This window comes from Leptidea sinapis, chromosome 29 (genome assembly GCF_905404315.1).
Source record: "Leptidea sinapis chromosome 29, ilLepSina1.1, whole genome shotgun sequence".
NCBI lineage: Eukaryota > Metazoa > Arthropoda > Insecta > Lepidoptera > Pieridae > Leptidea > Leptidea sinapis.
In genome coordinates, this window is record NC_066293.1 from 4,143,294 (window position 1) to 4,170,341 (window position 27,048).

Below are 27,048 nucleotides of genomic sequence, written 5' to 3' on the forward strand. Positions count from 1 at the left end.
TAAAATACTATTATTCCATCATCATCATCATTTCAGCCGGAAGACGTCCACCCCCACACTGGGCAAACGGGTAAGAGGCTCACGGGATGGGAAGAATTGAGGCAACCGCCTATGGACTTCCGCAACATCAGGTGCAAAAAGATGCGTTTCAAGAATCACGTTGAATGCAAAACAGTAGTGGTGGTTAATCTGTCACGACTAATGCCGAATGTCGGAGGGCCAAAGCAGAGAAGGCGACTGTTGCTGACCTCCGTAGCTACGTCAGTGCTAATGTTTAACGCTTCAATCTGTTCAAATGCAATTACGAATCAGGAATCTCGGCGAAAAGCTGCATCTGTGTACAGACGGGTTGCAAGTGCGATCAGAATTGTCTCCGAGGACAAATACTAGCCGAAGAAAGAAGGTCTCTTTACTCTCTCAGAAGAGATAGCTCCCACTTAACCCATACCGAACTGAGGAGTAAAGAAAGACAAAGAAGCCTGGGTCAGGCACGCTGAGATGCCTCACGTAAAGGTAGATGGACTCATCGGCTAATTGATGTAGAGGCTGACACAAATGCTTTCTGGACATGGATGCCTTCGCGAATACCTACACCGGTTGAAGCATGACGATTCTCCGGAGTGGCATGCACTGGGACCAACGAAAAGGCGAAGCACGTGTTCATTATATTTCTACAATGCGAAGCTCCCTGAAGTACAAAAAGCACAACCAGGATTTAGCCAGAAAATATTATGCTGAAAAACAGAAAGCCTGGGGTGCTACAAACGGCTATGCAACTGAAATGCTGAACGAGCTATGCGCCCTAGAGAGATAAAGAGCACAAATAAGGCAAGCATCAAGTGAATGTAGCTGCTAACAGCAAAGTTCCTCCCCAAAGAAAAGCTTGAAGGTAATCCCGCGGGGAACAACGAGTTAACAGAGGAAAGAGACGGTTTTTTAGTCGGTATACGTCATCAGACCGAGTGCAAAATAAGGAGTCCCCGGGCATCCCGACCCCACGATACGCAATAGTATTTTTCCCCTCAGAAAAAAAACCACAAATACACATTTAATTTTTATTTTTTTATGACATAATGAAATTGTTTCACAGCAGAACTGCCAAACCGTCCGTCAATAAATTCTCTTATAGACAATATGTTTGATTTCTGAATGACGGGGGACATATCAATGGAAAAACAGTTTTTTATTTAATTCCAAGCATGTTCCTATTTATTCACCTTTTAAACCTTCTCTGGACTTCCACAAATAGTTCAAGGCTAAAATTAGCCAAATCGGTCCAGCCGTTTTCAAGTTTTAGTGAGACTAACGAACAGCAATAAATTTATATATATATAGATAATAATGTTTCACTTGTCATTGTCATTTGTCGAGGAATCAATGACCCCGAGAATACAGTTTTAACTAGTTTGGGGGTCAGAGATCCAACCCTTTTAATATCATTGCAAAACTGTTTTGAATTTTATTACAATTAACAATAAAGACTTGTAAAAAAATAGTATTATATAATAAACATTGTAAATTTTGTAATTTAAGTTATTTGCAGTGCGTGTAAAAAATGAAAATAAGGAATCATTGTTACACTTAATGGCATAGTAGTCGGAACACTGAGCCACACAATGAGAGAAAAATTACTCGTAGAACCCAAACTCAGAATAAAGCAAACAATTGATATTTGGCGTTTTGTTGAACAAGTAAAGAACCAAGATAAAACTATGAACAAAACTCCAACTATAGAAACTATAACATATTATGAATACATAAAATAAATGAATAATGCCATACAACCCAAAAATGTGGACTTTAGTTTTGCAGTAATGGAAACATCAACAGTCAATCGTACAAGAGTTTATTATACACAGAATCTCACAATTAAACAAACCTACTACGTGATAACTCGTTACCAAGCGTTCGTGGGCAGATGAACGCGGTGTATCCTACGAAGAAGAACGAAGGGGACCACTACCTGAAGGCAAGTAGGTAAAGTCATGTTACAGTACAAATAAAATTCTATGGCTTCCCTTGGAGTCTTGTAACATCAACCATACGGCCGATGGACGCGGTGTATCCTAGGAAGAAGAAAGAAGGGGGACCTAAAATTCTATGGAATTCTTCCAAAATAAACGAAAATTCTTCCCAAGGAGTCTTGTAACATCAACCCTTAACCCCTCATGTTCGCAAGAGTGAATTAAAGTTAACCGATTTCAGAACCGTAATCCAAGTATTTCACAAAAGGGCTGCGCATGAGGCAGTAGGACTAAGTAGGGAAAACTTACGTATCCTAACCAGGACGCTAACGGGGCACTGTAGGCTAAACAACACCTATAAATCCTAGGCCTCAGAGATTACAGTGCGTGTAGATACTCTAATAGTAAAGATTATACCACGTTTCACACGCTCTCTTTAATTGGTCCTTTAATGCTTAATCGTAGCATCGCTTTGGAAAGACCAATTCTTCAACCACTTGAGATCGTCAGCAAGATTCATGCAAAGAATCAATCTTAGCAGTAAGCTATAATTAACCTTGGCTTTCACAATATATCACAATGATCGCAGTAAAACAGGGTTACTGAACTGTACCTGAACTATATTCAAGCCGCTTAATACTCATAACCATAAGGCCTCCCTCTTTTTCTCTTACCTCAACTAACTCTATATAGCTTTCGTTCGTCATCTTTAGTTATACTTGGACCCAGCATCATACCAAGGTTTCATCACTTTAATGGATTAACTAGGTCAATAAAAACAAAAATCAACAATATAATGTATTTATTCTATTGTTTTTTGCATAACTATTTCTGCATAGTTCGATTCAACCCCCAAAGGTCACTTCCATCACCAGTCCTTTTCGCGCGATTCCTCACAGTATCTTCATCCACGATTTTCAGCTCATAAGCCCATCCGATCCACTTGAAGAAATCTATGAACAGCGTTGTCAAATTCAGCCAATTGTTCCCAAGTTCTGCAGCTCGATAGTCCCAGGGGAAAGTATGATGGTAGTTGTGGAAGCCCTCTCCGAAACTGGCCACTGACACCGACAGATTCTGGGCTGGCTTAATTCTATGATCGTAGGGTTTGTTGCCCCAAATGTGAGCGGCGCTGTTGATCAGGAAGGTCATGTGTTGGTTTATGGTGCAGCGGAGGACTGCCAGATGCCAAGCAACGTTCAGGCTCTCTCCCCAGAAGTAGACCGGTATTATTGTTGGAGATAGCAAGCTCACGATGATGATGAACGGTTCTGCGAAGCTAAAAACAATACTATTGGTATCATCACTACAGGGTAAAAAAATATCAACATAATTCCGCAAAAAATTAATTATTTATTACACGTCGCAATAGTTCGTAACATACTTCTAACTAAGATCGCCAGAATACGTTGGATTAGGGCAGCGCAGGGCCGATCGTCGTGGAAATCTTTGGGGGAGGCCTTCGTTCAGCAGTGGACGCCTTCCGGCTGATGATGTTGATGATACTTCTAAGTAGGTACCAGTAACTCATTACACACTTATACCCACTATACACTAGCGGTTGCATAGCTTGTTATAGGTATGGCACTAAATATTCACTCCATCGTTCAGTAATTGATTGACTCACAGAATCAAAAATCCGTAAGGAGTATTCTCGCAGGATGTCGTACAGTTACAAAATAAACAACAAAAAAGAAAGAATAAACAAGTTGTTTACTAAACAGCTACTAGAGCTGCTACTATATACCTATCGAGTTCAATTACTCTCATGAACAGTCGATGTAGGTCGTGACCATCCTAATAATATATTTAAAATGGACTCAATTTCACAGAAGTAGAAATTACCACATGCGCAGTGATCGTTCGCGGCGGAACTACAGCACAGTACTGCTGTATGCAGTGCTTTTATCTGAAGGATCTTGATCGCCTTAATCGATTTCTGATGTGCTGACTCAAATGATATTTGTACTGCGGTGGGCAGATGCTGTCACTTTATCATAAGAGGATCAGTAATAAGATCTTTTTATAAGTTTGTTGAGGAATATGAGACGTTAACGTGCTGAGGTTGAATTTACCATGGTGAATCACGGCTGCTGGTATTGGCGGAAACAATTCCAGCGATTATGCCAAGCAATGTCTTTCTAAAAGGTGTACGAGATGTTAGCCAATCATTAATTGTAATAGCAGAATTACCCCCAAGATAACCTTGTTTGTCTGTTGATGGCCTACCTGCCTTATCCATTAGAACCGACAATCTATAATTTCAAACCATGATACTCTTGATAAAGCAATCGTGTGGCAATCGTAATTAACTTAAGCTGTAAGGTACACTTAGCTAAAAAGTAAACAAATTTTAATAAGAAAAATGATCTTTGGAAGAAATATGAATGTTCTATCGACTTATCAAGGTCTGGGAAAAGACGCAGAATGGATATATTGATTTAACTCGCAGGAGACAACAGGACAAAGAAGAAGACACTAAGACTAGAAGAAAAAACTAAGAACATGATTTTATCCCCGCTATTCAAAAACTCCCCTTCTTCAGCCTCGCCTACAATCGAAATAATAGCTCTAGAAATTTGGAGTGATGGATATACATCGTTATCTGTAAAGCAAACCTATCTTGGCTTTGATGAAAATTTTGCGCATACATGTATTATGTAAGGCTCAGTTAGTATTTATAATAATCATCTTTCTGGTCAAGATCGCCGGAATACATTGGATGAGGGCAGCGCAGGAGCGATCGTCATGGAGATTTTTGTGGTAGGCCTTTGTCCATCAGTGAACGTCTTCCGGCCAATGATGATGACCCTTATCTTTGATCTGGAGCACCCAGTATCACCTCAACCAATTGACCATGTCTCTATATAACACGCGCTTGTACTGCACCTATCACGGCAATATTACGAAGAGTTTTCCAACCTGATACCTCAAGCCATAAACCTGTCATCCTCGGTATCTGCATATGTGTCGTTCATCCACAGCACGATGCTCAAATAAACTTTCTTCACGTACAACCCATCTGTGGTAGAACTTACTTATGCGACGTTAACAGATCGTTATAATATAGGTACCAAACAGTGCGAACACCCACCTAAAAGACCGGCAACACTTTTGTGATTTCCCTAGTCTTCCAAGATAATGTATGTGTTGGTTACTACTAAATACATAACAGTATGCTATTTATTCTCATATTCCATAAATACTTACTCATATTGAAACTTCAGCACAGGATTGGTGAGTATGTCGCTCATGTCAACATGTTTGATCCTCTTCTCCACTTCTTCGTGTTCCTTGACCAGCAGCCACCCGATGTGAGAGAAGAAAAAGCCGCGGGAAGCATTGTGTGGATCTGCGTCGGTGTCACTGTATCTGTTCAATGAAATTAAAACAAAATTTAAAAATTTAATCGATTCAAACGATATCTTTACTCACCAGCGGCAAGCACGTTCTTCTGCCGTCAAACAATAATGTGTAAGCATTTTTGTGCTCCGGTTTGAGCCGTAGCTAGCCCTCAGACTATTTAAATAAATTTAATGGTAACGAAATTTTATAAAAAATAAAGAATCTGCTGAATTCTTGCGCCTGTTCTTCTCAGGTCTGAGGCATAAATTACCAAATGGGTAGTAAGTAGTTTTAGATGTTCATTAAGTTGTTCGAAATACTATGAAATACTACTACTGTATTAAATGAACATATTTAAAATTGAATATACACAATCACCACTGACATAGTCCGGGTGACTACGACACGTACTAGAAGGCGCAGTATTGCCCAAGATGGACCAATGATCCGGTGAAGATCGCTGGAATAGATTGGAAGAGATCATCTTGGAGATCTTTGGGGACGTCTTTGCTCAGCGGTGGACGGCACAACTACGCTTGTATGCTTTTTTCGTGTGGAAATAACTAGGTCCCGTCACCGCACCGGGGTTTTCGGTGGAGTAGTATGTCAGAATCGAACCGACTAAAACCACACGATGTACCATACAACGACTTTGTAGGAGGGTTTAGGGTACGGCATAAATAAGACATCCGGTAACCTCACCTCACCTAACCTCCTGGCTAATATTATGTTAATTTATTAACTTATATCAAGATATAAATAAAATCTCCTACACGTTCAGGTTACCTGGAAGAGATCGATAAGGTCGTCTGATTATTATTATTGAATACACTAGCAGAATCTGGTGCTAATGCGACTATATCACTGCACTTGTGTAAGTAAATGTTTGTCCAGTCTATTTTTAAAGGAGTTCACTGATGATGCACTTATCACTGTTGGTAGTAGTCTATTCCATGTTTCCACTACTCGATTTGCCATTAAGTGATGTCTGGGATTGCTTGTACACAGATTGCGTGATAGTTTTAACAAGTATCCCCTGCAATGCTTGTTTTACTTCATAATGAAGATACGGCTTAGCCTAGGGACATTATAATACCTCGTCAACATTTTATATGTCTCAATTAAGTCTCCTCGTATTCTTCGTTCTTCTAGCGTAGTTAGTCCAAGGAGTGCAAGGCGTTTCCCATAGTCTTTGTTTTTTAGGCCTCAGACTCTTGTAGCTCTCTTTTTGTAGCTTGATGTTGATGTCTTTTTGAAAGTAAGGTCTCCATATTTGAAACCCATACTCCAGTTATGGGCGAAAATATGATTTGTATATTTTTAAAAACAGCTCCTTGTCGATGCTAAAATGCTTTTCTTATGATGTATAATAACGAATTAGCTCTTTTTGTGATATTCAATATACCTTCATTTCATTTTAAGTTATGGGTTACAGTTATGCCCAGGTCTTTTTGGTTGGAAATGCTTTTGAGCTGTTTGAAATTGAGAATATAACATTTATTTGAGTTATTATTTCCTATATGCAGGACAGAGCAATTGTCAATGTTGAGGGTTAACAGATAGTCTTTGGTCCATTCCACCGAGTTGCTATTTCTTGTTTCATTTTTATTTATTTTTTTCGAATCCATGGTTTATTAACATTGTATGCCTTTTTAGTCTTCTGTAAGGGTAAATATTGCGCGATAGCCTTATCCAGTCCGTACTTTCAATCAGTCCAAGCATGAGTTACGTCTGTTAATGAAGGTAAGAAGTCATTTTGTATAAAGTTCGAAATCGCTTTGTAGCATTTATAGCTTTGAAAAAAATTTACAGTGGAGTTTTACCATGCTTGGGTATCTATTTTCTAATTGCACTTAGGGTCGCCAACAGTACTTGGTGGTCACTCTTGCCTATATGTGGTACAATGTTTGTGCACAGGTTTACATCATTGCAAAGTTTAAAGTTCAGGAGAGATTCTTGTTCATTTCATTTTCTTGTTATGTCTGTTACTAGTTGATATAAGTTGCTTTCAGTTACCAGATCAATTAATTTAGTATGTAGTTTATTATATCCGCCTAATTTTCTTAATGGCCAATCAATATCCGGTAAATTAAAGTGACCAGCAATAAACAGGGTTGAATTAATATTAGCATAAATTTATCCATAATGACTCAACATTATAATTTATTATTTAGGTTATTCAGAGTTGAATGCATTTGTGCAACCATTGCGCTACCATATTAATTATTTACAAACTGTTACATTATTTTATATGTTTACTGCAATAATTTTCTTTCATTCATTCACTCAATTGTCACTACTCTTATTACTCGACATCTTCCTGTTCCGCGTAAGCTCATTGCTTAATCAAAAGATTTTATTAGAAAATAAATTTTAAATGCCTAAAGCAATGCAATGTGATGTGTACCTGTGATGCAACCGATGGTCTCGTACCCAATGAGCCACAGTTCTCTGGAATGACAGAGTCTGCATCACCATCAGAAGTATCTGAAGCGGAAGTTTCGCTTTGAAGGCCCGGTGACTCCACAGGCGATGAGCGCCGGCTGTCACTCCGACAGACGCCAGCACAAATATTAACCAATCTGAAATCATCACGAAATATAAAACAAATGAAAAAGATCTTAAAAGTTCCTTCATTTGGAAAGCAATGTCTAATGTAGGTAGTGAAGTAATGTAGGTAGTGAAATTACTGGGCAAACGAGACTTAACATCTTATGTCACAAGGAGATTTTTCAAGAATTCGGAGCGACACTGCATTGTATTGGGCAATTATCATCAGCTGAACATCTTGCTCGTTTCGTCTCTTATCATCATAAAACAGTACTCCGAAAACTTACTGAAAATAATGGTATTCCAGGTGGCCTTAGTAATAGCCAGATATAGGCCATAACAGGCTGCTGCATTTCCATAACCAAACAGCGCCACGTGTGGGTAGTCGATGACGTACTTCCTGGGTGTAATACGACCAGGCACCAGCTTTTCCAGGTCTTCGAATGGTTGCACCAACAAGTCTCCGTCGGAATGATTTGGGGCCATTTTAAATTGTTATAACTGCAGGCTTCCTTTAAGAGATCTCGGTATGTAACGGAGATTTCGATCAGCTTTCAGCCTGAAATCGATTTATATATAAGTCACCGACATAGCCCAGATGGTTACGAAACTGAATTGGCAGTGGGCAGGGCACATACGCAACGGATAGATAGCCGTTGGTGCAGTTGAGTCCACTAATGGCAACCATGTATTGGAAGACGTGGTGTTGGTAGGCCCCCCACAAGATGGACCGACGAACTGGTCAAGATCGCCGGAATAGGTTGGATGAGGGCAGCGCAGGACCGATAGTCATGGCGATCTTTAGGGGAGGCCTTTGGCTAGCAGTGGACGTCTTCCGGCTGAAATAATGAAGTAAGTACCTATAAAAATGCGCACAGTATAGTTGTATCAAGTCCTATTTCTAACATTGTCTTCCTTTTATTATAAACCTCAATGCTGATAGGTGTTATGTTTTAATATTTTCGGAGAAAATGCAATTTTTAATTTTGTTTTTCTAAAATTAATCATATAAAAGAGTGTCTGAAGATAAAGACCGTGGGGAACGTTAGATTCAGCTCTCGCAATTGAACAAGGCATAGTATTACGTCAAAAGCTTTTAAAAACCTTTAAAAGCTTTTAAAAACCTTTAAATCTTTTAAAAGCTTTTATATTTTGAATTTTTTGGGTTTGTAAAATTAAAGGAAATTTCTAGTAAGTTCAGGATCAAATCGAAAAGAGGAGAAAAAAAGGATGGGAAAAAGTTTAAGCGGGATAAAAATAGTTAAAAGATATATAGAGAGTTATTTCTGGTATAATTTAAATTTAAAGATGGAATGGAAGAGAATCATTTTGAAAATAGAAAAGATTCGGGGGTATGTAAGCCGTACTAAGCGTGGCCTACGGCAGTTCTAGTTCAGACTCGAAAGTTAAAAGGAAAAGAAGGAAGAGAAGAAGAAATAGTGAAAAGTGATTCAGGAGAAGAATAATATAGAAAAGAACTAGTATTCGGTGCGGTGTGGTCTGCTGAATACTGCCATTGACAAGAGGAAATTTTTTAAAATGTAATTTACAATCGGTATTTCAAATAACATCGCTGAGTTATTTTCTAGTATGTATTTCAATTAATTCCCCAACAAGTCTGTTTTCCTTATCACCCCATCAAAAGATCAGCGACAAGACATTCTCTTGCAACAAGAGAGGAATCATAGGAGAATTACCAATCTTTTAGAAAGATGTACTCGCTTTTTTAAGGTACCCATGTCCTATCGTAAACACCGCATAAGGAAACTTATTCCACAGCACTCTTGTATGTGGAAGAAAGTGTGGAAACACGCCACACATCCAGAGGGTGGGGATGATATCCTAATTATTGCCATGTCAGGCGAAGGTGGAATTTGGCGGCAGGAATTAGGTCAAACAGCTCTTCGGAACACTCTTCGTGATAAAAACGGTAGGAGACATAGAATGAAGCGACGTCTCTATGCAACGCCAAATGATCTAACTGTTCATAGAGCACTGGATCCCTGATAATTCGAGCTGATCTGCGTCCGCGGTGAAATGGTTGGAGCTGATAATGGGGTCCGCCACACCGGAGATGACAGCAATACTCCAGATGTGGCCGGACCTGCGCTTTGTAGAGCGCTATAATGTGGGCCAGGTTGAAGTATTGTCGTTTTTTATAACGCCCAGCTTCGTCGAAGCCAATTTGCCTTTTCCAGTTTTCCTTTTGGGTTGTGTGCGCGCGCCGAAAGAGTAGACAGCGTCTCTTTACGCTCCGTGAATAAATTATATTTATATTACTATAAACAGTTTCTCTAAATAAAAAAAGTGTAAAATACTCAAATACGTACTATAAGTTAATAAAGTATTATAATAAATAGTGCCAAAAACAATTATTTAATTGCAAAAACACTTAAAACTCCAAGACCAGTGCAGTGAATAAATAAAAAAACCATGACCTACGACACATAAGACGTCTAATAGCGAGCACTTCGCTCAGAGAACGGCAAGTCACACGAACCGGTTCTAGTACACAAACATCGTCGCCGAGTCGAGTGCTACCCCAGCTACGAAACAAGTATCTGCTGCTACGTAGCGACCTACGCAATACTACGTCTCGCTTAAACGAACCGCTACGCTCCACTATAGTCCACGGGCGAATACAACTTTAAGAATCAACATGGAATCGCAATTACAATTGTTTTTTGACAAAATAAAGACAGAAATGAACAACCAAACTAAAGAAATTTTATCACAAATAGACGAAAAATTAAAACCTCTAGTACTCGAAATTGAAGAATTAAAAAGAGATAACAGTAATCTAAAAAACAAATTGGAAATGTACGAGCGCAAAGAAAGGAAGAAAAACTTAATAATTTTCGGCATAAAAGAAATGGAACAATCACAGAAACAATTATTAGAATGGACAGTCGAAAAATTTAAAAATGAAATGCTAATAAATGTTACCAACAGGGATATTGACAACATTTTTCGAATTGGAAAAGGAGAAAAAGGTAAGCCCAGACCAATATTAATATCCTTTACAAATTATTGGTTGAGAAATGATCTACTAAAAAATCAAAGAAAATTGAAAGATGCTTACATCACAGAAGATTTCCCCAAGGAAGTACTAGCAATAAGAAAACAACTACAGGAAAAAATTATGGAAGAAAGAAAGAAAGGAAAATTCGCGGTAATAAGTTATGACAAACTAATAATCAAGGAAGGTAAACACAGAAACCAGAAGAACCGCAAAAGAAAAGAATTGACATCACCAGAGGTAGCACAAAATCCGCGAAAGCAATACGCTTCGTATAACAAAAAAACTACAACGAATACAAGTCTCGTCAACGCTTTCGATTTAATACGCTGCAGATCAGATTCATATCCATCCTCATCAAAACAACAAAACACAGGAGAGCACAGTAGTTAGCAAATAGCAATCGGCCACCAAAACAACCCGCACACAAAAGAACAAGTAAGTAACCATAACATTAGAAAAACATTTCCCAACCCGAGTGGTCTTCGTGGGAAATTAGACCAATACCCTCCATCTAAAACGTACATACAAAATTGTAAGACTAACCCAAGAAACAATCTACTAAGGATATGTACATACAATGTAAGATCCTTATCATCTTATGAAAGGTACCTAGAGTTATCACACGCTCTTGAAAACATCAATTTCGATGTAATGGGACTCTCTGAAGTAAGAAGGAACAACTGCAACATCGAAGAGTACACTGACCATATATTATGTTACATAGGACAGACTAAAGGCTTATACGGAGTCGGATTCCTTATAAATAAAACTCATAAAAACAATATAGTTAACTATAAAGGAATCTCGGAAAGAGTAGCCTTCCTACAGTTAAAATTCGCAAAGCTATATCTTTCTATCATACAAGTATATGCCCCAACTGAGAAAGCACCGGAAAATGAAATAGAAATGTTCTATGATAACATCAGAACGGCTCTCGATCTATCGCACGGTACTATACTCATTATAGGAGATTTTAACGCAAAGATAGGAATGCCGAAAGAACATGAATACCCTATTATGGGCAGATACGGTTATGGTAAACGTAATGAAAGAGGTGAGTAACTTATCTCATTTGCAAATGAATTCAAAATGTCAATAATGAACACGTACTTCAAAAAAAAAGAGAGTAGAAAATGGACGTGGATATCTCCAAACCAATTAACAAAAAATGAAATCGACTTTATATTATGTAGCAAACCAAAACTTATTACAAATATAGAAGTTATTACAAATATTAACTTTGCTTCAGACCATAGACCCCTACGCGCTACATTAAACATTGGAACTCAAAAGAAGAAAAGAACAAACTTTAAAACAACTTTAAAGCACCCGACCACACTAGAAGAAATAGAACTATATATCACACAACTAAAGAAATGTTTATCAGAATTCGAGCAAGGAAAACAAAACACAAATAATGTACAAACATATTACGATACATTGGAAAAAGCTATTACTAAGGGATTAAATTTAAAACTAAATACAAAAAAGTCAAAAAATATCTTAAATGACACAACAAAAAGCCTATTGAAAAAAAGATCAGAACTTATAAAAACAAAATCTAAAGATAGAAAAACTAGAAATGAACTTAGTGAAATATTCAAAGAAACAAAAAAATCAATTAAACAAGACTACGAAATATATAGAAAAAGAATAATAGAAACCAATCTGGCTAAATATAGAAGTACAAAACGGGCAAAGAAAGAATTAATATCACATAAAAAAATGGATCCAAAAACTGAGTAGGGGATCAATAGAAACGAATTCAAGAATAGACATACTAGAACAGGCTACTGACTACTACAGGAAGCTCTATAAATGTACGGATGGACACACAGAAAATGAAATTTTCGAGTACTCAAATATTACCGACACTCATGTTATGGAAATCAAAGACACGGAAGTTATAAAACACATAAAACAAATGAAATTGAATAAAAGTCCTGGTCCGGATGGAATCACGACCGAAGCTATAAGAATAGGAATACCTGCCATAACAACTCATCTCACTCGACTTTTCAACTTAATATTAACCACAGAAACCATACCCTTGCAGTGGACTATTTCAGAAATAGTACTGTTATACAAAAAAGGAGACCCTCATAATATAACTAACTATAGACCCATTAGTCTTATGTCTAGTATTTATAAACTGTTTGCATCAATAATACTAAGCCGGATCACAGAACGCATCTGCCACACAACCCAAAGAATAGACTGGCTTCCGATCCGGTTTCTCAACAATGGATCATATACATTCAGTCGAACAAATAATTGAGAAGTACAAAGAATATAATAAAACCCTCTACATAGCCATTGTGGACTACAGCAAAGCTTTCGATAGCATTAGCCACAAAGCCATATGGAATACTCTAAATAATCTAAAGGTCAACTTAAAATACATAAAGATAATAAAAAATAATATATGAACAGTGTTTGCAAAGTTAAATTAGAAACTAAAGGAAAAGACATCAGGATTGAAAGAGGAGTCAGACAAGGAGACCCACTGTCCCCTAAATTATTCATAGCCGTACTAGAAGAAGTTTTTAACAACATAAACTGGGTGAATAGAGGTATTATGATCAACAAAGATTTCTTAAGTCATCTTCGATTTGCCGACGATATAGTCATCTTTAATGAGAACCCAAAGCAACTGGAATCTATGGTTAATCAGTTACATGAAGCAAGTGCCATAGTAGGCTTGGAAATGAATTTTGAGAAAACAAAAATTATGACAAATGGTCTATCAGTACCAATAAGCGCCGGATCACAAACACTTGACTTTGTGAATGAATATATATACCTAGGAAAGCTGATATCCTTCAATAAATAATATGTCATGAAGAGGAAATAAACCGACGAATAAATCTAGCCTGGAAAAAATATTGGAGCCAGAAGGAAATTTTAAAAGGAAACTACAGCTTGGAATTCAAAAAAACGGTAATGGAATCCTGTGTTCATCCAACTTTGTTATATGGCTGCCAAACATGGGTGTTTACGAAGAAAATACAACACTTAATTAGGACATGTCAGCGCGGAATGGAAAGAAGCATGCTTAAATTAAGAAAAATTAATAAGATACATAGCCAGAAGATAAGGAAGAAAACAAAATTAACTGATGCCTTAAATCAAGCATTAAAATTAAAGTGGCAATGGGCCGGACACATTTCCAGACTAACAGACGCTAGATGGACCATTCAGACCACAACATGGAAGGGACCTGTAGGAAAGAGAAATGTGGGCAGACCACATAAAAGGTGGACCGATGAGATAAGAGAGACTGGCGGAACTAATTGGCTTGAAAAAGGAAAAAATATAAAGGAATGGAAAGGAATGGAGGAGGCCTTAACCCAACTGGGATCCATTTGAAAATAATCAAGAAAACTCACATAGTGCATGCATTATAACTTACTAACATAAAAGTTAATAATAAAATAATCATGTTTGTCGACTAACCGTACTAACATACTAACACTAAAATGTAGAAATCAAATGGAAAATCATTAATAAAGGCTTTATTATTATTATATATTATTATTATTTGTGAAAGGGATTCATTGTTTTACTGAATAGGCTGCATTTTGTATGAGATATACAATGTGTGATTTGTATTTCAGTTAAAGCAAAGTATTTTTCTTATCCAACCCTGCATAGGGGCGTATTCTATGCAAGATTGGATTGCAATATGCTATCGTGCAAGGCGTAGAAGAAGAGCACATGTTATTCAAAAGAAGAATATCAAGGAGCCGTACAAAACAAAAGAACTTCAATATCATGTGTTTTGTCACTTGAAATTGCTTCTAAAATAATTCAAAGCACAGATTTAAGGACTGGAGGATGAATAATGAAGCCGAAGATTGCCGTGATTGAAAATTAAGCGACTTTGTAGAAGAGGAGAAAATTATTTATTTTAATTACGATATGAGTGAGAATTTTAGTTCCTTAGATATTGCCGGCAAAGAAAGACGAGAGCTACACGAACAAAAATAAGAAGGAATGTTTTGTTTGAAGAAAATTTCCAAATCTTTTTTTTATGGAATAGGAGGACAAACGAGCGTACCACCCTTCAGAAATCAAATTGAAAGAATAGTTAAAAATGAATAACTAATTAGAATCTTTGTTTCTCAGGAGGTAAAAAACGAACTCTATTCTAGCTACCTATACTTAGTGGATTAACTACAGCTTTTAACTATGATGGCAATACAACGTTTGCTGGGTCAGCTAGTTATAAATATTTATTTTAAATTACCACTGCATCAACCACCATATATTCGGAAAAATTAGAGCTCGTGAGAAGAACATACAAGGACTCAACGGCCACTAAAACAAATTAGTTTGTAAGATGCTGCATCCAATATCTGAATTATGTTCAAAGTTGAATAACATTATAAATATCACATATTTCATGTAACCTTAATCAAAAATAAGATGTTTAAATATTTATAATATTTATTATTCAAACAAAACAAATCTTATAACAATATTTACAATACTACGACTACATAAAATTAAAACTATCGTTACGTGGAAGCGTACCAAGAATACTGGCAGCATTACCGCGTTGGATAGCAAGGCTGATCCGTTGACCCAAATAGCTGCCAGCGCTTGAGTTTCCAGTAGCCTTATTGAGGCGCGAAGATAGTATTTTGAACATTATCCGCGCCTCTGGGCCTCACGGGCCAAGTGTCTCGACACCAAACGGCACAAAGATGTATGACTCACTGAGACCAACATATTTGCGACGCTTGCTGTCTTCGGCAGTTGTTTAAATATAAATGATCCTGTTTTGGACGCATCAATAACCCTATATAGACCTTAAGATAATTCATTGCTTGTGTAAGGAAGGATGCTTCGTGAACACGATGGTAATTAAATCATGAATTAGTAATCGCATCCAACAAGTACAATGACTTGTTAACTATAACAGGTCGAACTGACGAGGAAGATGCAACATAATTCTGTGATCTTGGTTTCTTTTGATATTTGTTTTTAGAATTACTGTACAAATACGATAAAGCCATGTCATGTTTATTGAAGTATTTTAATAAAAAAATATATCGCTTCATATTTTTTGTCAGACAGTAATTTGCTGGTAAAAACGCGACCTTGGAAATTTTTGTATTGCTCTTGAATACAAGATAAATTAAGATTTACTAACATAATATGATTCACAGTCGTACAGTGACCCCTGCTATTTATAATAGGTATTAATAGATTCTGTTATTAAGAATGTACAGCTGATTTTGAACTTAAAGTAAAAAACCACACCATTTTTACGCAATGTTTACATTTTTTCTTCAATTTTAATGACAGTTTATTTATAAATTAACTAGCTGACCCAGCAAACGTTGTATTGCCATATAAAGTAATAAAAAAATCAATAATTTAAATTTTTTGGGGTATAAAAATAGATGACGACCGATTCTCAGATCTACCAAATATATCGTACATAAAATTTATCGTACTACAATAATCAATATATTCGATTGCCATATTGCAACTCTATTGCGTGTCTGTGGATGGATTAGAATAATATTAAAATCGCGATACAAAAGCAAATGTTGATTGTAGATGGGTGAAAATTTGAAGTTGTGTGTATTTTTAATGCCGAATCATAATTAAACAAATTTAAAAAAAAATGACAAAAGATAAAAAAATAAAATTGGCGTGGACCACCCTTAACATTTAGGGGGATGAAAAATAGATGTTGGCCGTTGTTTGGTCGAGCCGTTTCGATTACATACACCGTGACACGAGAATTTTATATATTAGATGTATTAACTACTTTTTAGACAACATATTATCTAATAATTGACTAACAATATATTTAATAATTTAGAAAGGGCCCAAAGAAAGTAAATAACTCATTACCAATCTACCATCCCACTACAGAACTCTATAAACTATCGAACTCTATAAACGAAAAATTATTGTTTAATACTAGATCCTCCCGAAGATTCTTCTGTGTTCAAGGTAACCTTTAAAAATGTAAAATAACCTTTACAATAAGGTAAACAAAGTGCTGTCAATTTACCACCTCAACAGAACTAAATGCAAGCGTAGGCTAGAGTGGCTACAGAAATTGGACTATACCTCTACTGAAAACCTTCTACACTAATAGTAACTGAGAGTAGAGTACGCCTTCACAAGCACACACACACACACACACACACACACACACACACACACACATACACACACAAAAACACACACACATTATATCACTAGGAATTTACAAATTTAAAGTAATCTATTGTTATTAATGCTCTTCTAGCTACTAGTACAGATGTATACTATTTTAATCATTGTGATCCTTATATCTGGGGGTGAGGTCCTGGTGATCAGTTGATCAGATCAATACAGGGTCAATCTACTTCAGACACCAGCTCCTCACAAAATACTAGCTGTTAAAAAATGTTTAAAATTTATAATTATTATTAGCGTATAGAGTAAAAAAGAACATCTCTAACAGAGAAACACGAAAATGGAAAAGGAAAGCAAATTATTACTGTAATCGGTTTTTATTGACAAGTCGTACACAGTCAGCTACGCTTGTCATTACAACACGGCCACGTTATCTCTGGACCTCGCTGGAACGTGAATTACCTTCCCCCTTTCACCCCCTCGCGCTCGTATTGTTACGTCAGTACGGTATGCAGTTTCATTACCGTTAGGTACATGTCGTGATATTATCGTGCTGTCCCTGTTTTGTTTTTGAAGTTTTCATTGTTACGTTTTGACTTTTATTGTTAACTAGCTGACCCAGCAAACTTTTGCCATAAAATTTATTTTTACGGTTCGACGGTTTTTCTCCGACCGCGACATATTTTACAAATATAACTACTATGTAAAAGTATTTTGTTTTTTTGGGTTAATATATATGTAGTATATATATTACACTCACAAAAATTTGAATTTCTATTCGTAACAGAAATTTTAAAATCGGTTAAGTAGATCCAGAGATAAAGGCCGGCACTGCTGTTGTCATTCCTCTGGTGTTGCAAGAGAACATTCTCTGGGCGGCGGTGATCACTTAACACCAGGCCCGTACGGTCTTTAGTCCTCCTTTTCCATAAAAAAAGATTATCCTCTAAAAAATTGTGATAATTATTTAAATGAAAGAAAGTATTTTCTATTTTCGTCATTTTTTCAATGATTTTATATTATTCTGCGATTCGGGACAGAGGCAAATCAAACAAATAAAAAATCATGAAAATCAGGCCAGCCGCTCTCCAGATATAAGTGTTCGAACAATTATATTGTGTGATTTCACCAATAGGTATTATAAACGCTATAGTTTGTAAGGATAAATAGGTCGGATATATATGATGATTTAAAGTTATGCAAAAATTAAAGGTAACTTGTTAAATATTTTATTTCAGTCAGCATAAACATGCAGATTTTACGATTTAAAAACGCGTGAGCAAGTCACGTAGAGTTGGCGTTAGGAAAAACATGGCATGCCTAATTGTATACCTGCTTCTTTTAGGGTTTGACCCTGAGATTTGTTGATAGTCATTGAAAATGCAAATTAATTGAAACTGGATCCACCCGCAGCCGTCCGGTCGCCCGCAATCCGTCCCACCGCCTGCACCAGACCGCACCACAATATCGCGCACTCGGTTGTTTATCGACATTGTCATAACTATTCAAATATTTGTTTAAATAATATAGTATAGACAGAGATTATCTACTTTACATATCTGTTAAGTAAGCAAGATTCTGATATGTACAGGAAATACAAGTTTGACAAATTTATATATAAGAAACTATAGTATTTTATTTTTCGCATGTTAGTTTTCCAGGGTGAAAGGTATCCAAGGTGTTGACCGGCAATATAATTATCAAAATGCCAAAGTTCATTAAATAATATGCATAAGTTATTGTTTACTAAGCAATATAAGATACTTTACAAATTAGTTATCCCACGGGAACTCTTTAATTTTCTGGGATGAAATGTATTTAAAGTGTTGACGGGCAACATAATATATCATGCCAAATTTTATTATATAATGTGCATAAATTGTTGCTTCCTACACTATATAAGTAAGCAGAGGTTTTTAGCTGTCCCACGGGAACCCTTTAATTGTCCGGGATAAAAAGTATCTAAGGTGTTCACCGGCAATATAAGGTGTCAACATGCCAAAATTTATTAGATAATCTTCATAAGTTGTTGTGTACTGCGCTATATAAGTAAGTAGAGGTTTTCAACTTTCCCACGAGAACTCTTTAACTTTTCGGGATGAAAAGTATCTAAAACGTAGACCGGCAATATAAGGTATCAACATGCTAAAGTTTATTAAGTTATGTGCATACGTTGTTGTGTACTACACTATTTAAGTAAGAAGAGGTTTTTAACTGTCCCACGGGAACTCTTCAATTTTCCAGTATGAAGAGTATCTAGAGTATCGGTCCAATAGTTTCCGAGATTAGCCCGTACAAACAGAAAAAAACATCGGGACTTGTTGTATTTCTCTTCTTACATCCCCCTGACTTGCTTTTGATCATTTTTTTTCTTTGTACAGAAAGGAGGATGGCGGGAATGCGTGTATTTTGGGACCCACTGAAAGAAGTGGCGTACATCATGAAACTTATTAATAATTGTAGAACGTAACAAAATTAAGAAAAAGCAAATCGTAAATAAGTCTAAAAAAGTGGGAGAAAAAAGATATAATTAGCTCAAAGTAAAATATAACCCAAAATTATTAAACGACATCTATTATCTATTGTTTAAACTATAATTTGTATCTTATGTCTATGCCTAATTACTGTCCGCTAACACAGACTAGTAAAAAAAGAAGTAATCCGCGCCGTGATATTAGCAAATGCTGCTTGCATTATGCTAGTGTGTGTGCGGTTACGGGGTATACCAGTTACACAATTTTTTCTCCCTTAAATAATCATATTTCCACAAATACTTTTATAGTATTGTTTTTACAATTTTTCATAACGCACGACGGAATTTTTAAAATATTTTATTGCGACACAAACTGATCTGTCACAGACGATGGCAAATCTCATAATGGCGGCCGATCGGCTTGTATTAGTGTAAGTGTATGCGTGGGTAAATGTAAACCAGAAGCAAAGACTCTATCAGATGAAAGTGAGAAATTGATAGAACAAAGAAAACAGTTGATTTCAAAAAAGGATAAGGCCACTAAAACTAAAATTGCAGAATTAAGTAAAAAAATAAGATCTCAAATACGCAAAGATATAACTCAGAAAAGAAATAAAACTATACAAGATCACATTACCAAAACTGGAGGAGTAAGAAAAGCACTAAAAAAACTGATGAACAAAAAGGATTGGATGATTAATCTCAAGAATAAAACAAATAGAATAACTAGGAATAGGGAAGAAATAATAAGAACTGCAGCCGAGTTCTATCGTGATCTGTACAAAAGTTCTAAAAATTATCGAAACTTAGCGGAAAATGTAAAAGACAATGAATATGATGTTATTACAGACAAAGATCCTCTACCGGAGATCCTTCTTAGTGAAACTGTTTCAGCTATCAAATCACAGAAAAACGACAAAGCACCAGGACCTGACCAAATATCAAATGAGATGCTCAAAGCCACCTTACCTATAATAGCACCTAAGCTCACTGTACTATTTAATCAAATCCTGAAAACTGAAAGCATTCCGGCAGACTGGACTAAATCAACTATAGTATTAATTTATAAAAAAGGTGACAAAAACGATATTGGAAACTATAGACCGATAAGTTTGATGGCAAACATATATAAAATTTTCTCCAAGATATTACTATCAAGAATCTCTAAGGTATTAGACGAGAACCAACCCAAAGAGCAAGCAGGCTTCAGGACAAAATTCTCGACTGTAGACCATATACACACGGTAAAACAAATATTAGAAAAATTTAAAGAGTACAACTGTGTATATTATCTAGGTTTTGTCGACTACAACAAAGCTTTTGACTCGCTAGAACATGATGCAATTTGGAACTCTCTTAAAGTTCAAGGAGTTCATGGAAAAATAATAAATATTTTAAAGAATATATACTCCAAAAGTACAGCTCGAATAAAATTGGATAAGACCAGCAGCGACTTCCCAATAGAAAGAGGAGTCAGACAGGGAGATCCTATATCTCCCAAACTATTCTCAGCAGTATTAGAAATGATATTCAGAAATCTTGAATGGGAAAGTGAGGGACTTAATATAAATGGGGAAAAACTAAACCATCTACGATTTGCGGACGATATAGTACTATTTTCTGAGTCTTCAAAGAAACTAGAGCATATGCTACAACAATTGTCAGAGGAAAGTGTTAAAGTAGGCCTCACAATGAACGTAAACAAAACTAAAATAATGACAAACTCTAATAAAAAAGAAATTAAAGTAGATGGTAAAACAATTGAATATGTAGACGAATACGTTTACCTGGGGCATTTATTATCAATCAAAGACTGTATGACAAAAGAAATCGATAGAAGGGTCACGAACTCCTGGAAAAGATATTGGTCGCTCAGCGAAGTGATGAAGAACAAGCATATTCTCATTAAGGACAAAAGAAAGGTTTTTAATGCTTGCATACTACCATGTTTAACTTATGGATCACAAACATGGGCCCTAACCGAGAAAAATCTCACAACTCTAAAAACTTGCCAAAATTCTATGGAAAGAAGCGTCCTAGGTGTTAGATTGAGAGACAGAATGAAGCTGCAGGACATAAAAGAAAAAATAAAATTTAAAAATGTAAGCAAAATTATTAAACAGCAAAAATGGCGATGGACAGGCCATATGATCAGAGACAATTCTGGAAAATGGACGAAAAAAGTGACGGAGTGGTACCCCAGAAACGGAAAAAGAAAAAGAGGCAGGCAATCCAAAAGATGGGAGGACGACATCCGAAACTTGGTCGGAAGCATGTGGACTTGTCTAGCCAGAGATAGAACGAATTGGAAAAATTTAGAGGAGGCCTATGTCGAGGGACACGCAGCAAGAAAAGTTTTTAATAATTAAGTTATGCAATATATTTAAATGTAATGTAGTTGCTGCAATAAAGGCTATTTTTATTTTTATTTTTTATTTATTTATTTTATTTATTTATGCGTGGGGCTATGTATTTACACGTTTACCGGCTTGTTTTGGTTCCTCACTGTTATGTAATGTGACACGGAGTCCTTATTTTTTTGCTCGTCCGTGTCCGCTAAAAGATTATATAATATTTATGTGGAAGATTGACCAGCAGTGAGATAGTTAAGGTTATTAGTAAGAAGTGCTAATAATTGAGAATTCACAATTCATTCGTTTTTCAAGCAGGTATCGATTCTTTTAAAGAAGTTACCTACTCATTTTAGTATAAAAAAAAATCAATTTTGCTGTGAATTACTACTTATTTGAGTGAATAGATAGTACGATGATGTCAAAACATCCATAGAAATTATATCAAGGACTGTCATACAAATGATTTAAGTTTTCTTTAGTGTTAATTCCGCCAATATTTGTTTTTAAAACAATTCGACACGTGTTTCGCCTCTACTCGAGACTTGTGCCAGATTTTGGCGAGACAAAACGTCCTTAGGATGCCTCGTGTAGAGGCGAAACACGTGTCGAATTGTTTTAAAAACAAATATTGGCGGAATTAACACTAAAGAAAACTTAAATCATTTGTATAATTATGGATTTCCGCAAAGTAACGCCTAATTCAATAAAAGGACTGTCATGTCAAAAAAATAAGATGTCAATTGCGCAATATCGACGGTGGAAAGGCAAAATTTACTAAGCGACACTTTTTGCGATATTGAGTTAGTTATATACGACAAACGATTCAGAAAAAAAACTGCATCGTTCAGTCTCACTCTTCTTCTTCTTCTTCTTAGACTTCTGATGTCGCTTAGGTATTCGAATCTTAGGTGATTTTTTATAGTTTTCGGCGACTAAACGACAACTTTCTAACATTTTTATAAAAATTGCCACATAGACAATTTTCCAATATAAGATATTGTACATAGTAAATTTTCCCTGATTTTTATTTTTAGTACTTTGGCTTTTAGATTTTTTTAACTCGGACCCAAAAATTAAAAAAAACACACTAAGACATTTTTGCCCTCTTGCTTAATTTTTATTTTTGTGACAGATATTTTTACCATACCGTAAGTTATTGTAATTTGGCGGTGAGTCAATAATTGCCCTTTCTCACTATTTAAAATATGACGTTTAGTAATTTTTTCTTGAATAAATTCAATTTGGTAGTATGCCGCGTGGTAAAACATGACCTGCCTACTTTATAAACATTTTTGTCGCTTAGATATATGTCACGTGATTTGATTTTTATATGAATACGGCGGTTGGCAGATTTGTAAGGGATACGTTGTCGTTTAGTATCATTGCGGTATGAGCTTAATAGGGCTGTTAGGAACAAAAACACATTCAGGGCGCGACGCACCGTCGCTTGGTTATCCCGTGTGTCTGCACTCACGCCGGTCAGACTGCTAAAGTAAGTAATTTCATTAAAATAATTTTTTCACCTTTCGATGTAACTAAGTTTATAGATAATGAATAATTTAATAATAAATTTTACAACTACTTACATGAGCTAGGTTATACAAATTATTTTCTATTTGATTTTAAAAGTCTTTTGTATTTTTTTTATGTTTACAGCTATGAAGCGAAGATCTTGCATTAATGGAAGAGGTAAAGGAATTGGATGGCCTAATTACTAAATCTGCTACGTACATAGATTTCTATTTAAGCATTTTAGTCTAATTGATTTATAAATCATCGGTATAATCTAGATAGGTAGAAAAAGCCTATATATGGCTGGTTGTAAAAACGAAACCAGTTCTGATTTTGGATTTTAGTAGTTCAGGTTTTTTTAATAATATTAACAGATTGTGATTTTGTCTTCCCATTTGTTTCCAAGAATTAAAGAAAGTGATTTTTTATTATTATTATTTTGTTAAAACTATTACGAAAGACATTATTTATGTTACAAAATAAAAGTGAGTCGATTTTAAAATGTTTTCTTTATTTTGTCTTAATTTAAGCTTTATGTACTCATTTTTTTCGAGCCCCAAATTAAAATATTTCAGTCAACACCCACAAACATATTGTTACTTGGTTAAATTTATCCTGTTGTTAACAACAATTGGAAGGTGTTTGACCAATTTTGCCCAGATCATGAAAACATTGGATTCAGGCTTAGGATTTTTTACCGGTCTTAAAAAATACAAAAAGAAGTATAAACAATTTATTTCCTGTATTTAATAATTTGTTTCTTGTCGGTAGGTAATTTTTTCCGGTTTCTCATTTTTGTTCAAAATTTACTAAGCGACACTAACTCGTTTAAAACACAACATTACGTACATATGTTCAATGAAGATAATAAAAGGTATTATTAGCAATTATATTTCGTTGAAGTCAACTTAATCCAATAAACCGATATTTTTTTACTAATTATTTTCTGAAATCACGAATTTCTTTTGGCTCTCCTGTAGAGTTACCTCCATGTCGTTTAGAAAATTTTGCTTTTCCACCTTCGATATGTATGGATATATACATATTTATTTATTTATAATCGCTTATAAAATGCTCACAGAATACCTTTATTTATTTATGGTGTATGTGGATGATACAGCTACTGTACTCAATAACTTTTGTATTAATTTACATTTACTTTTTTGACTTACTCGTGTAAGACATTGACTATTTGACGTTTGATTGTGTCTGTTGCATCATAATACATTTCACATATTATATTGTAATTTGAAATGATTTGTAAATCTATGTAAGTACTTAAATGTAAATCTTGATATAAAAGAGTGGCAATGAGTTTCTTGCTACTTCTACTCATTAGCTCAACCCTTTACGAAGTAGCGGTAGATTTAATAAGAATTTTTTTTTTGACATTCATAAGTGTCATTTCCGTGACCTACGTGAATAAACTGACTTTGATTTGATTTGATTTGCAAAACGTTCCGTTGGTATAAGTTGAGTTAGTTTTTAATCAATTATAATAATTTCTTTGTTTTGTCTCCCATATCTTAGCGCCTCAATATTTTTTATATAGACATGGTATAAAATGATGTTCATAATTTATATGAACTTGTAAGATGCTTCCATATTTTCTAAATTATGTGGGTCCATTCTCGCCATCCTCCTTTGATCTCTACAAATTTATAATAAGTATAGATAATTTTTTCTGTGTCGCAATAATAGTATTTGCAGAAACATAATTATGTGTTTATTTAACCCCGATTCTTTAATTGATATTTCATCATTAGAATAATAATAATAATCACAACTCAATACCTTGACATTAATCAATAACCATAGAAAAAATTAATCGTAGTTTATTTGTTAGTAATAATATTAGGATATTAATACCTATATCTATACATATAAATAAAATTGGAGTGTCTGTTTGTAATATGTAAATAACCGTTTTTTACAAAATGTATTACAGAATATATATACAGTACAAACACCATAATAACTGTCTGTATGTCTTTTTGTTCCGGCTAATCTCTGAAATGGATGGACCGATTTTGACGGGCTTATTGGCAGGTAGCTGATGTAATAAGGAGTAACTTGGGCTACGTTTATTTTAGAAAAATTCTCTTATTTTCGAAAAAAATATTAATGTTGCAATGTCTAAGAAACGGTCTAACTCTAAAAATAATTTATATGGCAAAAAACGTTTGTCGGGTCAGGTAATAGTAGTATATATATAACCGGGTAGTAACTCTGTAGTATTTTAAATACTAAACCACTATCGCCGCCGCCCACATTCTGTTGCAACACCAGAGGAATCACAGGAGCGTTACCGGCCTTAAAGGAAGGTGTACGCGTTTATATTATAACACTAGAAATAAGGGATTGCTTGTAACTAATTCTAGTAGGCTTCATAAGATACATAATAGCTTTAAGGGTAAATGTATACACTTCTACAATAAAGTCCCAGCCACTGTTCAGGCATTATCTATAAATAAATTTAAATGTTTTATAAAAAAATGGCTCTGTCGTAAATCCTATTACTCCACTGCTGAATATCTAAATGATCGGACAGCCTGGGACTAGATTGTGATTATTTTATAGCGATAGAAATGACAGTACAATATTGTATATTTTTATTGAAACGAGCGCAAAAAAAAGAATGCTGGGAGAGTTTCTTGCGCCGCTTCTTCTCTCTCAGAGCGCCATTTGTTTCCGAAGCGGTAGTAGTATCTAGTAGTATAAGAAATGACATCAAAAAGAATTCTAAAGGAATCAATTTTGAGAAAATAAATGCCTTTTATGCCTTTTGCCTTTTATTTGAAGGTACCCATGTCGTATCGTCCCGGAAACACCGCACAAGGAAGCTCATTCTACAACTTTGTAGTACGTGGAAGAAAGCTCCTTGAAAAGCGCACTGTGGAGGACCGCCACACATCCAGATGGTGGGGATGATATCCTAACTTATGGCGTGTGATATTGCAAAAGTCCACGTTGAGCTTGGAGCGGGGTGCCGTGGTGTTACTGCCTCGTTTGCCCTGGGACATGCGCGGTTCTGTGCCCTCCCCAGAATACGACGGGCAGCCCGAGCGAGAATAAGTTGAAGAAAAATCGCCTGGTTACACCCTGTATCATATTTAGTTATTGTACAAATGGGATATTAAACGGGACCCCCAGCACAGACAAGGTCACTAGCCAATAGGTAATAAGGTGGTATATTATAGAAACAAGAACAATTTTTTTTTTCAAACATCAATAAAACGGGTACAAATGATCTTTAAGATATTCACTTTTTTCAAAAATCTCCGTAAATGTCTATTTTACACTTTTTATAATTACGTACAAATCAAATTAAAACATTATTATGAATAATGTACAAGCGATGATGACATAAATAAATATATGAATACTCACAAGATCACTCCAATCGCTAATAAAAATAAATAATTTTATTTAATTTCTTTTGACGACCGTTCTTGTACTAATGATGTACAAATTAACGCTTAAAATCAAGTGTCACAAACATTTATATTAACCCAATATAAGTGCAATGTACTGCAAATATTGTGCGATTAAAATTGAAAGATTTTGATTTGATTTAGGCCCGGTTGCACCAAAATTCCAGTTAATGTTAACTAACAGCCGTTTTCAATAACCTATCTATCTTTAGTTTAATTTACTAGATGTAGACAACTCTATCCTTTTACG

The 27,048-nt window shown here is 35.4% G+C and overlaps 1 protein-coding gene across 1 annotated transcript; it reads right to left on the reverse strand.

Moving 5' to 3' along the window:
* Window positions 1-2,751: 2,751 nt before the first annotated feature.
* On the reverse strand, window positions 2,752-27,048 carry LOC126973633 (acyl-CoA Delta(11) desaturase-like). Its single transcript, XM_050820978.1, has 5 exons — window positions 26,755-27,048; window positions 8,147-8,418; window positions 7,717-7,891; window positions 5,175-5,336; window positions 2,752-3,243 (listed from the first exon to the last, which is right to left on the reverse strand). Exons 2-5 carry the CDS (start codon window positions 8,343-8,345, stop codon window positions 2,790-2,792), a joined length of 990 nt encoding a protein of 329 aa, XP_050676935.1. The 5' UTR covers window positions 8,346-8,418; window positions 26,755-27,048; the 3' UTR covers window positions 2,752-2,789.

Excerpts from the sequence above, each read along its gene's own strand:
- LOC126973633 (XM_050820978.1), bottom strand. The coding sequence starts at position 8,345 with ATGGCCCCAAATCATTCCGACGGAGACTTGTTGGTGCAACCATTCGAA. Across the intron at positions 7,892-8,146 it reads CTGGAATACCATTATTTTCA|ATTGGTTAATATTTGTGCTG; the intron begins GTAAGTTTTCGG and ends TGATGATTTCAG. Across the intron at positions 5,337-7,716 it reads GACCATCGGTTGCATCACAG|ATACAGTGACACCGACGCAG; the intron begins GTACACATCACA and ends TTCATTGAACAG.